Here is a 13,600-nt window from a genome sequence, read left to right on the forward strand (position 1 = left end):
GAAACCATCTCGGCACGTGTTATTTGTTGATGCTTCCTCTACAAGAATCGCCGGCCGTAAAACAAGCTTCGGGACCAGAACCACTTCTCCCCTCTCTTTTATTCTTCGCCGGTGGGTCTCGTGGCGTCTACCGCGGCGGGACAGTCATCCGCGTTCACCTCGAACGGAACCATCGGTCGCTACGCGGCCGGAAGTGCTCGTTTTCCATCCGATTAGCCCGTTAACTTGACCGTTCCATCGCTCGTACCAAACTTCTCGCCCGCGATTTTCCGCAAGAGCACGTTCCCTCCTCCACGGGAAAATCTACTGCCACCAATCTTCCTCCCTCCATTTCCTTCGTCGATTTTCGATGAAATATCTCGCGTCCTGGCTCGAGGAGTGTTTGTAGTTGGAATGAAATTTCGTTTATTTGTGAGTTTCGGAAGAGAGAAATCGAAGCTTCTGATTTTTCCCGATGAAATTTCGTTACTACGGGCGTTTCTTTCTTTGAAGAGATAGGTATGTTGATCTTTTTCTAGAAGAAGGGAGAGATTTAATTCTATGGTCTTCGAGTTACTTGTGATATTGTACGTACTTTTAATCTATGTTTATTGGAATTAAAATTTTTCTTATTTATCGTAATATGATTTTGTGAATAATTTTCTAAAATAAATGGTTTATTTTAAAGGTTTCAAGCATTCGTTTTTAACGGATTAATACGAATATGATAATTCTTCTATAATCACGTCACATTCTCAACGGAATTTCGAATGTATTCTATTACAATTAATTGCTTTTGAACAGGAAATTTTATCAACTCTAATAACATATATTTTATACATTAAAACAAAAAACATTAATATTGAAACAAATTTGAGCATTGTTTCATTAAAATGAAGACGATTAAAAATATCTTAATGTTGATTTTCTTTTTCATATTAATCAATGATAAATAAATTAGAATAAAATTATTGAAAAGGTAAATCCATTTAAAGAAAATGATAATCGATAAATAAATTTAATGGGAGGGGAAAACAAGGTAATGGGTTAATCTTGTATAGTGGAACACAAAAATTCTCAATAACGGAAGTGTACTTATAGGTCATTCGATAAAATTATGCGAGGATCGTTTAGTTGCGGTTGCAGGCTGGGCATAATAACATATCTTGATCGACAATCAACTCCAACATAGTTGTATCGATTAGTCAATACGAGAACAAGGAGCTGGCTGAATTGTGGCTATCCTATGCACGATCAATGCCGTAATCGAAATCAAATGGTTGCAGTACAACAATTTCATCAATTGATCTCTCGTACGTTCAATGATAATGCTTGTTATAAATAAATATGATTATCGACTAATAATTATTAATTGTACAGGCTTGATTTTGGATGGATTTTCATTTTCATTATCTTTAGAAATATTTGAAGAAATTTTGATTGGTAAAAATTATAATTATAAAATATTTTTTATTCATTTAAAAGAGAATTTAATGAAAATTGTTATTATTATTTCAGATTTCTGCTCTTTGAATATAACAATTATAAATTAAGTTTTTTCGTAAGTTCAAAAATAATAGAGATACTCAAGAGGATTAATATTATTAAACCACTCTGTTCACGTATGAATTCTAAAATTCGCGCTTAATACACAGATATTTCCACAAATATCTCCTTTCATCGCAATTTACCGGCATTTAAACCGACCATACCGTTCCCTCCAAATACTATAATCATCCCTTCTCCATACCCTCTTCTTAAACTCAAATTTCTTTTCGCAACACCTTCATTTCGTCATTATCAGAAAAAAGAAATCAGAAACAAAAAAAACCATCAAGAAGAATTAATTTCCTTCCCAATACCCATCATCTAACGTTTCACGACTGTCACGAACCCATCTCATAATCTCTTCCACAAAAAAAATACAAAAGAAACAATACAAAATTGGAAGAAACAAAAAAAGAAAAAAAAGTTCCTCATCTTCACCAACGCCCAAACCTTCCAACCGTGGAATCTCAATAAAAATTCATCTCGAGGGGAATTAATTCCCATTCAAACGGGTTTAACAGTTCCCAAAGGGATTTTGGTACTTTAAAAATTACCAAGTTTTTCCTCTGTTCCGTGTTAAATTTCCTAAAAAAAAAAAGAAAAATCCCTCGATCGTGTCTTAATCCACGATTAACATCCCTCCTTGTCTTGGTTTAATCGGCGCGAGAACGACTTTTTCCATCGGATTGCAAATCCGCAGAAGGGGAGTTGGGGGATGGAAAAAATCTGCAGCAACCTGAAAAAAAACCTCTTTGCGCTCACGAGCGAAGAGCGTAGAAACGGGGGATGCGTGCCCCATTTAGGAAGATCGATCGATCTCCCCGCCGAACACTTGCCCAATGATCGATGCTTGCTTCCTTTTTTTTTTTTCACGCGGACAAACGAACCGTCCTGTGTTCGTTTGTCAACCGTGGATAAATCGCGGCTCCTGTTTTTTTGCATCCCCTCCTCAACGTTCTATCCGCGATAATTCCGCGACTCGTGGAGATTTGTTACGCGCGATAGTGATTATGGAGGAGAAAAGGGAGGGGACTCGAGGGTGGTTTAAAAAGGAGGATGGAAATTTTGATTGGTGCTTGAATTTTTGCTGGAGGAGACTTAGTGGTTTGTTTGTTTGTTTGTTCGGGTTTTATTCGGATGGATGAGATGGGGAGGAGGGATTGGTGGTAGTTTGGGGTGGCTCGTGATCGATTTGGAAACAGTGATAGGTGTTATTTGTATAAGTGTTATAACTTTCTGGTTTTTCCACTTTTTTGTTTGTGTTTTATTTAAATGACACATTTTGAAGGATCTTCCGTTTTTTATTGATTTTTGGAAAAATTGAATTGATGTTTTTCTGAAATAATAAAAGGTGTAGTAATAGTTAAAAAGTATTGGGAAGTATAGGAAGAGATTTAAATATAATTTTTTTTGTACGAAATATCATATGAAATTATTGCTATTATTGCTAATTTATTGCTTAATCTTTTCGTGTAAAAAAATTAGAATTATTTAACTTTTCATTCTTTGTACAATAATAAATATCAAATTGTAAAAGATGATTGTAAAAGATTATTTTTTTAGATGTTTTACAATCATCAATGTATTTTAAGTGTAAATTATTCTTGGAAAAAAAAGAATTAACAAAAAATCGGTAAAGCTGATAATTCAAAGAAAAACGCGATAGGATAAGTCACTTTTGAATTTATTCGATCGTTTTCACATCGTGAAAGAAAAACTGTCCTCGTAGATGGGAAACTTTCAATCAAAGTTTCAAACCAGAACAGAAAGAAAGAAAAGACAGACCGAATCGTTCAGAACTCATAAAAGTTAGTCGTGAAATTTTTTCCAGACAAATTATTAGTCAAACCACCGGGTTGGCGATTAATTACAATCCGAAAAAGATTGTCGTGGAAATGCTGAATCGTGCTGCCCTTTTTACATTAATTATTCCTAATAAATTAGGTTTTATTCTTTTCTTTGTACCATTTTATTTTTCTTTATATTTTTTTTTATATTCGTAAAACACTTTTGGAGAATCAACTCTCTCAAGTTGAACAAAATATATAAAAATATATAAAAATATTAATTGAAACTTATTTATGAGCAATTGAAATTTGCAAATAGAATAAATTGATGATACGACGAAGATAAAACTTTATTCTATTCTATCTCTTGCTTCATTTAACAAAACTTATTTTATACATATATAATAAATAAGTTTCAAATAATATTTTTCTATCATTAGACATCACTTTTTATTTTAATCAATCAACTATGATCACAAATATATTAATATCTTGTCATGAGCAAAGTTATTGGCATAGCATTATGAAAATATTATTATATATAAATAATTTGAATAATTTGAATAAATAATATAGAAATAATTTATTCACAGAAATTCTATCTTTCTTGGTAAAATGTTTTATCTAGAGTTTCAAAATACATAAAAACTGCAACTTTCATCACTTTTCTTTTTTTTTTTTTTTAAATATTCTTGTTAAGAGAAACAAATTAAACTTGATTCCAGATCCGTGCAAACGACTCTTTGTAACTTTGCATAAAATTTAAAATCTTGAAAAAGTAAAAAAAAAAAGAAAAGATAGGGAATAGAAACTTTTAACCAAGCGGGACAAAACATTAATTAAACACCTATATCGCGCAAGATTTTTTTTTAACTTTAAAGAGAGCAGCGTAAATATTTTTCCTTTCGTTTCGAAAAAGTGTTATTTTTCATGATGCGAATCGGGGCCATCATTCCTTTGAAATTCATCGAACCATCGTGCAAAATCGATGTTAATTTGCTCGTTTCACGCCACGAAAATTTATACTCGACGCGAGAAAGGCATGCAGAGTTTATCGGTGGAAAAATATTTGCAGATCCGTGTCGAAGAGCTTACATCCTGATGTAAACGTTAACACGATCGCAGAACTCTCTCTCTCTCTCTTTCTTTCTCTCGCACGCGATGCATAATCCAGATTTGTCGCGAAATAAATCGATGAACACGCGGGAGTTTATTCGTACGGTTAGATCCATATCAACCGACCGAATTCGTTATCGTAAAAATATTGTGTATTTTCTCGCGATTACCTGTTCCGCAGCGTTGATAAATAGCCTCCTCGAATTGAATTCGCGCGATTGATAAGCGTATTATCCGCGGAAGGAGGAAGTGGATTCCGTTGTCGCTCAGGATTCCATCGTGTTTCTGTTGATGCATGGCTTGGAGATCGATTTGCATTAAAATGGGGCAAGGAAGAGTAGATAGTTTCTTAGGTGGAGATAAGTTGACATCTCGAAGGTGTATTGGATGGATGTGTAGTGGAGATGATGCGGATGAATTGTTTGTCTTTTTGATGTTTTTGACGTGTGACGGAAGGTTTTGTTGAAGAGTGATTTTCTTATTCACTTTTTTTGTATGTAATTTAAGGAATTTTGTTCAATACTTTTAATGGTACTAACTTTTTAAAAAGGTCGTTTTTAGATTGAATACAATTATTGAATACACGATGTTAATTTAGTAGTAGTTTCTCATTCAATAAGAGAGGAAAATGTTAAAATGTAATGTTTAGATATTTTTCATTCGAATTGTGGGATTTTTTGATATTTGATGTTTTTAGTACAAATATTTTTACATATTAGACTGTCATTGGGTTAAAAATCTTAGGATATTTTTAATTTTTAATAAAATACTTTTATAAAAAATCATAAAGTTTAATTATTTGCAATTTCTATTATGATCTTTGAATAATTTTAAGATTTTTTAATGAATGTATGTATATATCTGAAACTGAAACTGAATACACGAATTTTTATTCACGAATATTTTTTTTTATGAATATAGTGAATAAAGAATAAGCAATGATTAATCTTTTTATAGATTGAAATAATGTTTGTCGAAAAATTCAAGGCTTGTTCGAATTTTCGCATTTGTTTCGAAAGCACGGTATTTTAAATTGCAAAGTGAAGTTTTCGAGTACTGTGACCATCGCATTTCGTCGTGAACAGTGGAGAGAACGTGGAGCAAAACGAGACTCGAGAAGAAAAATGACGAATCATGTGTACCGTGCAATCGTCTACTATTTCCTGATTGTTTATTTAAAGGGTCTACTGCAATCCTTGAAGCTCTATCCCGGACATCCAGCGGATTTGGTAAAATGCACGGCCGACTTTAACGTGAGTACATACTTATAATTTTAAATGCATCACGATTTTAAGTGCATATATCATAGAGATAGTAATATCAATTGAATTTATTTATTCGGTGTAACTATTGGAGATTTGACAGAGAAACTTAATCAACATTAAATTTTTGCACTTTTGTATTTTAAAAATTACAGAATCTTAAATATGTATTAATTTTTTTTTTTTTCATACTCTAAAAGCTTGCATGAAGAATTACAAAGGCAAATTAGTAGTTACTCTCTCATATCTCCTATTTTGTCGACATGTTAATCAAATTTCATCAGATGGAAAATTTTTGTAATTTTCTGTCGTTGCAAATGGATTCATCCTGCTTTAAATGTCGTAAATATGTTCATTTCAACAACTTTATATTCATTTCTTGAATATTTTTATAAAACATTTTTTTTAATAAATGATCTATAATTTGAAACGAATAAAGAAAATATTTAGTTATACTTCTATTTAAATTAATTTATCTCTATTTTCACATGAACTAATATTTCATCATTTTAACAATCCTATTATATATCGTGGTATAACATAAAATTATATATCATACAAAATTTCATTTAATTTGAAATTCACCAGACAAAATACAATGACAGACAAATATTTAATATAAAATGGAAAAACAAATGTTCGAAAAACAAAAAAAAATAATAAATTATTCTTTTTTATGATATTCACAATATGAAATATTTCTTAAATTGAAAATAGACACAAAATAGTTATCAAATATGAGATACAAAAAAATAATAAAAATCCATGATTTCTTTTATAACACGAAACGTTACCTAAATTAAAATTGACGAATAATGAATCGATAATTAAAAACGAGAAAATAAAATAAAAAAATTCCCATAATTTTTTTCATAACAAAAATACTTAAAAAAAAATTAATTGACAGTACAAAAATAAATATAAGCACAAAAATAAATAACCAAAAGTAAAATTAAAAAAAAAGAAAAATAGAAAATTCCTCTTCATGATTTTAACAATGCCATGATCTTCCAAGACAGAAATCATTGTAAAAAAAATTATCCCCTCTAAAATAATTATAACAGAACTGAAATAATTATAAAGAAAGAAAAAAAAACTCATCAAAGGTTCAAGAAAATTGTCCAAGCTTCCCTATAGGGCCTAGCCCCAAGGGGCAGCGATGCATCGATGGATCCCGGTGAGTCAGCAACGATAAATCGAGCGATTTATGAAGCGGCACAAGCACAACCATTCTCCAGGAATAATGCCTCTATCGATGTGCGTATATGCACAGGTGGGATGAGGGAACGAAGTAGAATCATCTCGATCCTCCAAGTTTCGATTTTCTGTATGATGTTGATCTTGATTGAATCGTATCATAATCCGAAAAATCAATTGATACTTGTTTGGAAATGATCTTTTTTTTATTTATATATTTTCGATAATTATATAATAAATTTTTGAGAAAGAAGTTTGTGAATTTCATCGATTAAAAAATAGAATTTTTTTTAAAAAGTTGTACACATATTTTGTAATCAGAATTTATTGATACGTGATTGTTAATTACATTACGTGCAACTAAATGCATCACGATACTAAACTTCCATTATGTTGTGATTTATCCAAATACATATATTTGCATTATTTTATGCAAAGCGCAAATTATTGGCTTGACGCATTTTATGGGTATCAATGATTTGCACAGACCGTTAAAAATGAAACATCGTTCAAGTATGCGCAATAATTAACTCGATACATTTGACGAATTATTGAAACCGATTGATCTCTCACTAAGTACTTTTTTTTTTAAATTCCTCTCTAATTAATCATTAAAAAAATTATCCAAATTATCTTTTACAAATAATAAATAATCGAGTCGATCTTTCTCCAATTTTCCAAAATATTATTTAATCACTCTCGATCATTTCTCATCAAATCTCTCTGACAATTCTCTTCCAATCTCGATCGAGAAAAACGAATAAAAGAAAGAAAGAAAGAAAAGAAAAATCAAATCCCAGATCCCGTAACGCTAGATCCAAAACCGCGCCGTGAAATAAAAGAAGAAACCTTTTCCTCCTCGATAAAAGTGATTTAATAAAACGAACGCACCCGTCACTTGCTCTAATTAACCGAGAAGGGAGAGAGGAGAGGGGCAAAAAAAGAAGGAATCCGATGAAACAAAGACGCGTGCGAGTGACGCTTCAATACGATCGCCGATTTATTTAATTTGTCAACGTCAGTCAAGCCGAGAGAAGAGGCGATGGCGCGCGATCGTGAAATCTTCAATCAAAATATGACGAAAAGCGAGACGAGCGCGACCCCGTTTCAGTCGTAATTAATTCGAGGGATGGGGGGATGGATTCGTATCACGCCTATCGACCGATTATAACCGATTTCGTAGAGGATTCGCGTACCGCGAAATAATTATTGGACAGCCCAGCTGGAAAACTGGTTTCGTATTTACGAGAATATATAGCGATAATGTCCGTCATGACTCGTCGTGTGACATGGTGTATGAACATTTTTCGGGAGAATAACGTTGACGTGAATTACTTAATTAACGAGTAAATAATCGTGGTGAGATATAGGATCGCGTGTTCAAAAGTTTGAAGGATGGATCGATGATTGCGCGATTTGTTCGAGGATTCGTTTATTCGAGGGGAAATTATTGAAATGAGAATTTCTACGCGAATTATTTTATTATTTTAAAATTATACGAATAATTCGTGTAATTAAGTATTAATGGTTTGGTAAACGATGATGTAAAAAAAAAAAAGAGGGAGAAATATAGGACGGACATTATTTGCATAAAAATATTTTTGTATATCTTAAAATGTAATTATCTTCATGTTTTAATTACTGTGCTTAATTATAGCTTCTAAGAATTAAGATTAAAGTTTCCATTAACTTTTCAAGATTTTCCTGAAAAGAAAAGAATTTAGAATAAAGATGTATAAACGTTTACTTAGTTAATTGTAAAAGAACGAATCTGTCTTCACTATAAAAATTAATACTTAATAATTACATAATGAATACAAACGAAATAAAACTAGTATCGAAACTAGTATCGAAAAAAAAAAGAAGAAAAAGAATAAACAATATAAAGATTGCTTGCAGAAATTGAGATCATTGACGATTAACAAACGATTCTCCCTTTCATTATCGATATTGGATTAATAATCGGATCAAATTATTCAAATCTCAAGTCTGTTTAATCAATTTGTGAACGAGAATAGAAAGAGACGTTCTTTCACACGGTTAAATTGATTCAGGAACAATGGTTACAGCGTGTTATTACGTCATGAAATAATCGCGACGCGGCATCAGACGGTAAAATTAACGTCATTTCGAATTTATGCTTGGTCCAGAGCGTTCACCGGCCATCAGTTTTCACGGTTGGCCACGTTTACATTAACACATCCGCTTGATAAGAAGTAATAACGACAGCTCGAACGCGACACCATGATTTGCGAACAGGGTTGTTGGAATCGAATGCAACAGGAAATTGCCGATAAAATGAAATAGCCTGTTGTCACTTGTTTATCGAATTTACCAAAGGATGGGCGCAATCTCGTTTTTCGTTTGTCAATTCGAACATTTTAAAAGGTGAATACACTTTTTATTTTTGTCATCCTCATTGGACGTTTCAGAGAAACTCTTAAAAATGTTGCTGCTGAAACGAGGAAATCGTTTAGAGGGCTTTTGTGAAATATTTTGCGAAATTTTTATTTTTTATTTTTATTTTAAATCCGTTTTTTTTTTTTTAATAATATTGTATTGCTTTTCCATTGGTGGAATTCGCATTTTGTTTGAGAGTCTTATTTGACGAAAAATAAAATGGACTGAGTGGTTTAGGATTCAACAATAAAAAACGGTTTAGAATAAATTTAGCATAGAATCTCTGAAACGTATTGAAAAATTTTGTAAATATAGGAAGGAAAAATAACGAAAATTTTATTTTTCAATCTATTTTTCATCTATTTTATCATTAAAGGGGAATAACGTAAAATCAAGTATGAACGAGAGTGTAATATAAATTTTATTCAATTAAGATATTAAGATATTAAGATATTTTTAATGTAATTTAGGGAAAAAATCTCTGATAAGCTCATGTTCCCATGCAATTTTTAGAAAAGTTAAATTATAACCATTTCCTCTGAAGAAGGCCAACTCGAGCCACAGAAATTCTGATGGCTTTTGATGCAATTTCATTTCGGAGCCACATTACAAATATCTGTGCAAATGCATGTAAAAATGGTTCCCAGTTTTCGTTGAAACGTACGTCGAAGAATTTTAATCATCGTTTTGTGAACAATTGTTAAATTGAAATAGTTTAAGTTACATGAGATGAATTAGTTTTTTTTTTTTTTACGAACAAATAAATAATGTTGAATAATTATAATATATTCGTAATAAAGAACAAAGGTAGTACTTTAAAGTAGCACTTTAATTTAAATGATAATATAAATACTTGAATGTAATTGAAATTTAAAAATTTTTTTTTAATTTATTTATTTTCTTCTTTTGTATTCTAACATCTAACTTTTATTTTTATTAACACAAAAAATAAAATAAAAATATCTAAATATTTTATTTTGTTTTCAGGACAAGAAATAATATTATAATAATAAATAAAATTTTATTTATTAGTAAAATATTAAATTAAATAGGTAGAAAAGATAAAAGATTTTTATAACATTTTCAACTTGATTGTTAATTGCCATTTTTACAAAACATCAAAAATCATATATATTATTGGACAAATTTAATAAAAACATTTTATATATATATATATGATAAATTTCATTTGAAAATTATCCATGCCTTCTTTTGAATGCATTATTTATCCATTATTTATATAAAATATGAATGAAATATTACATCTAATGCAACGGGATTGAATGTGAAATGCGATAAATTGAGAACGTTCTTTAATAAAAGAATTAGTACATATTCAATGGAATTTAAAATGTCATCTCGATTTTTTAATGCAATCCGCTATTGATTTAAAAGAAAATTTAACTCGAAGGGATAAATATCGTAATATTGTAATTTTTTATTCGTAATATTTTTACGATGAAATTTATATTCTTTGCGAATCAACATTTCATGTTAATGACGAATTTGAACTATTGTTAACGAAAATATAGAATAGAAGATGAGAAAAAAAAGAAAAGAGGAAATTAATCATAGATTTAATAATGCAACTATCTTAAAATAATAAGAAACATTTATTAATATAAGACTTCGAATTATTCACACTATTGAATATTCACTATAAATTGTTATAGTAAAAACAAAAAGTTCTACCATTAAAATTGTTTCTCTGAAAAGATCCAAAAACTTCAATAAAAATATAATAAAAATCCTCCAATAAAAAAAAAGGGCAAAGGAAACAAAGGAAACTTAATAAACAATCAAAAGAGCAAAGTGTGAATGAAGAAAAATCATCCAAGAATCGAGCGGGAAATCGTATTTAATCAAACGCTAATTGCTACCAAAATCGAGATCGCTTCATTAATGTTAGTCTATGACATCGAATGAAAGGAACGAGCCCTGTGAAAAGAGGGGTTCCCATTGAAGAAGATCAGAGGAACCTTGCCATCTTGCCAGACGAAGAGGAAACGCTTCGAACTAGTCAGGACTAAAAAGTTTCCTTCCTCAATTCTTCCAAAGAGCGAGATAGGAGAGGGAGAAGAATAACAAAAGAGGGAACGAAGAGGAAAAAGGAAGATTTCATCGTCGATCGACGTTTTTTCCATCGAGAAATCGGGAAAATATACATTATTCTTCTCCGAAATGCTCCTAAAGGGAGTGCAAAGAGTTGTTTCTAGTTTAATTCCAGTAATTCGATTTCCATTAAACGGTTTCCGACCGCGGTGTGTACTCAGGGGAGTCGAACAGTAAACGGAAGAGATTGAGGGGGTGCGCGAGAAGAAGGGGAAAAAAGTTGGGTACGAAAGTTTGAAAAACGTGACGGGAAAGGGAAATACGAAATTACAAAAAAAAAAAAAAAGAGATTTCTCGTTGATGTTTGCTGATGAATTCGTGGAATTAAAAAAATATCAAGTTCTCTTTTATTATATATACATCCATTATTATATTCATTGTTGTATATAATTTTCGATCTCATCCTTTCATTTTTACTATCTCGAAATTTTATCCGATTAAAATAATCAATGGAAGAGTTATCAAATGAAGCAAGGATTTTTTTAAACAGAAATGTTGTATTTCAGATAGATAATTTGTAACTGATGAAATTTTATAAGCGGAAACTTATAGAGAAGGAAATTTTATTTCCACTGTTTTTTTAAATTATTTAATAACGTGATAAAATTATAAAAGGTGGAAATATCAGAATTTTTTTAAAAAGTTAAAATCAAATGCTAATCATACATTTTTCTAAAATTTAAATTTTTTTTATACATTTTCATTCAAAAGATCACAAGTTATTCGACGTAAATCAATCTTAATTGCACGCTTTCTTACGTATATCCTTTTTATTAATAATATATTAAAAGTAATTTAATTTCTTTCAATTCTTTTATTATACTGATGGAATTAATATGCGGTGTTCGAAGTTCCAAGACGGTATTTCGATACTAATCTGTTAAACGAACTCTTCGCTAATTACGGGTCCTGATGTGGCTCAAATTGTGACTTATGATTCAACGTCTAAGCTCCACGTATATCCATCTTGTGGCCTTTGAAACGGCCCGTTAATCATGCGATCCGCCTTAAAGTTTACTCAGCTTGCCTCTCGATTACGTAAAGAGCCCGGCTGAATATATAACGGCATCGTGACACGTGATCATTAAGGAACACCATCGAACTTGAAAGACGTTATATCCTGTATATATAGCCTTTTTTTATGTTAGACGCGCATCGATGTCGTAAATATGATAATGGAAAAGAGGAGGAATCCTTAATTTTAATGCATACAACGGATAGATTAAAATATAACCTGGTATATTTCCTGTCTAGCGTAATCACTTTGTAAATCGTGATAAAATTGAAAATTAACACTGGCCGTTTGAATATAAATTACCGCGTTTAAAATTAAAATATCGCGTTAATCTGGGTCTTTATTGTAATATAATGGAATAATGAACACACAGGGAGGAAGAGAGGATATGTGCATATTTCTATGAATTTTAAAAAATTTCTTCGATCGATAAAATGATGATGAGATTATCGTATTATAAATTCTGTTTCTTAATTTAAAATATAAAAATTTTGAACGAACGTTTTGACGAAAATTAACGTCGGGATTCTAATTTTCTAATTTGTAGTTATTTGTAGTCCGAAACGATGAATTGCAGGTTTTTCAGGGTGGTTATTTGCACGAGACGTGTTTAGGGGGTTCTATTAAGCGAAATACCTGGAGAATATTGGTGTGACAACGAAGGATCCTCGTGAACGGATTCGAATTAAGGGAAAACACGATTCGAGTGGTTCTCCGGATTAAAGCAGAAATTCGAATTCTCGAGATTCCGACGTAGATACTTCAATGACCAACCGTGCAGAAGCATCGTTTAAAATTGGGCGAACCAATTTAATGATTGCTTACTCGCAAAAGGTTGAACACTTTGAGTTTTAGTTAACACTTCGATACTTCGGATTAATCGAATATAATGGAGTATATAAATTAAGAGAGAGGATGAATTATATTTGTTCAAATTGATATATAACTATCTTGAATTATTTGAGTGAATTTAAATCTAAAGTTGCTTGTTTAAAATAATTGTAAATTGTATGAAAATTATTCCAATGAGAAAAGAAAAGAATGGAATTAAGATTTCATAAATTACAATGGTATTTTTAAACAATACGTATATTCAATTATATATCACATATCTAACACCTATAATAATAATAATAATAATAATAATAATAATAATAATAATAATAACAATAATAATAATAATA

General features: G+C 30.7%; 1 protein-coding gene across 16 annotated transcripts in view; it reads left to right on the forward strand.

Annotated features, from left to right (window-relative positions):
- Positions 1-13,600, forward strand: part of LOC102677825 (collagen alpha-2(IX) chain-like) — a 342,768-nt gene that overhangs the window by 274,583 nt on the left and 54,585 nt on the right. For 10 of the 16 annotated variants that reach the window (XM_006624995.2, XM_006624997.2, XM_006625000.2 and 7 more), the window contains one exon: positions 5,612-5,683. The exons of 2 other annotated variants lie outside the window; for them this stretch is intronic. In XM_006624995.2, coding sequence (XP_006625058.1) covers positions 5,612-5,683 — 72 coding nt within the window. Of the gene's footprint in view, positions 1-120; positions 499-4,216; positions 4,962-5,351; positions 5,684-13,600 lie in introns of those variants that run through there. 4 more of the 16 variants (XM_031514822.1, XM_031514821.1, XM_031514824.1 and 1 more) reach the window with 4 other exon arrangements.

Source organism: Apis dorsata, unplaced genomic scaffold (assembly GCF_000469605.1).
Source record: "Apis dorsata unplaced genomic scaffold, Apis dorsata 1.3 scaffold_1204, whole genome shotgun sequence".
NCBI lineage: Eukaryota > Metazoa > Arthropoda > Insecta > Hymenoptera > Apidae > Apis > Apis dorsata.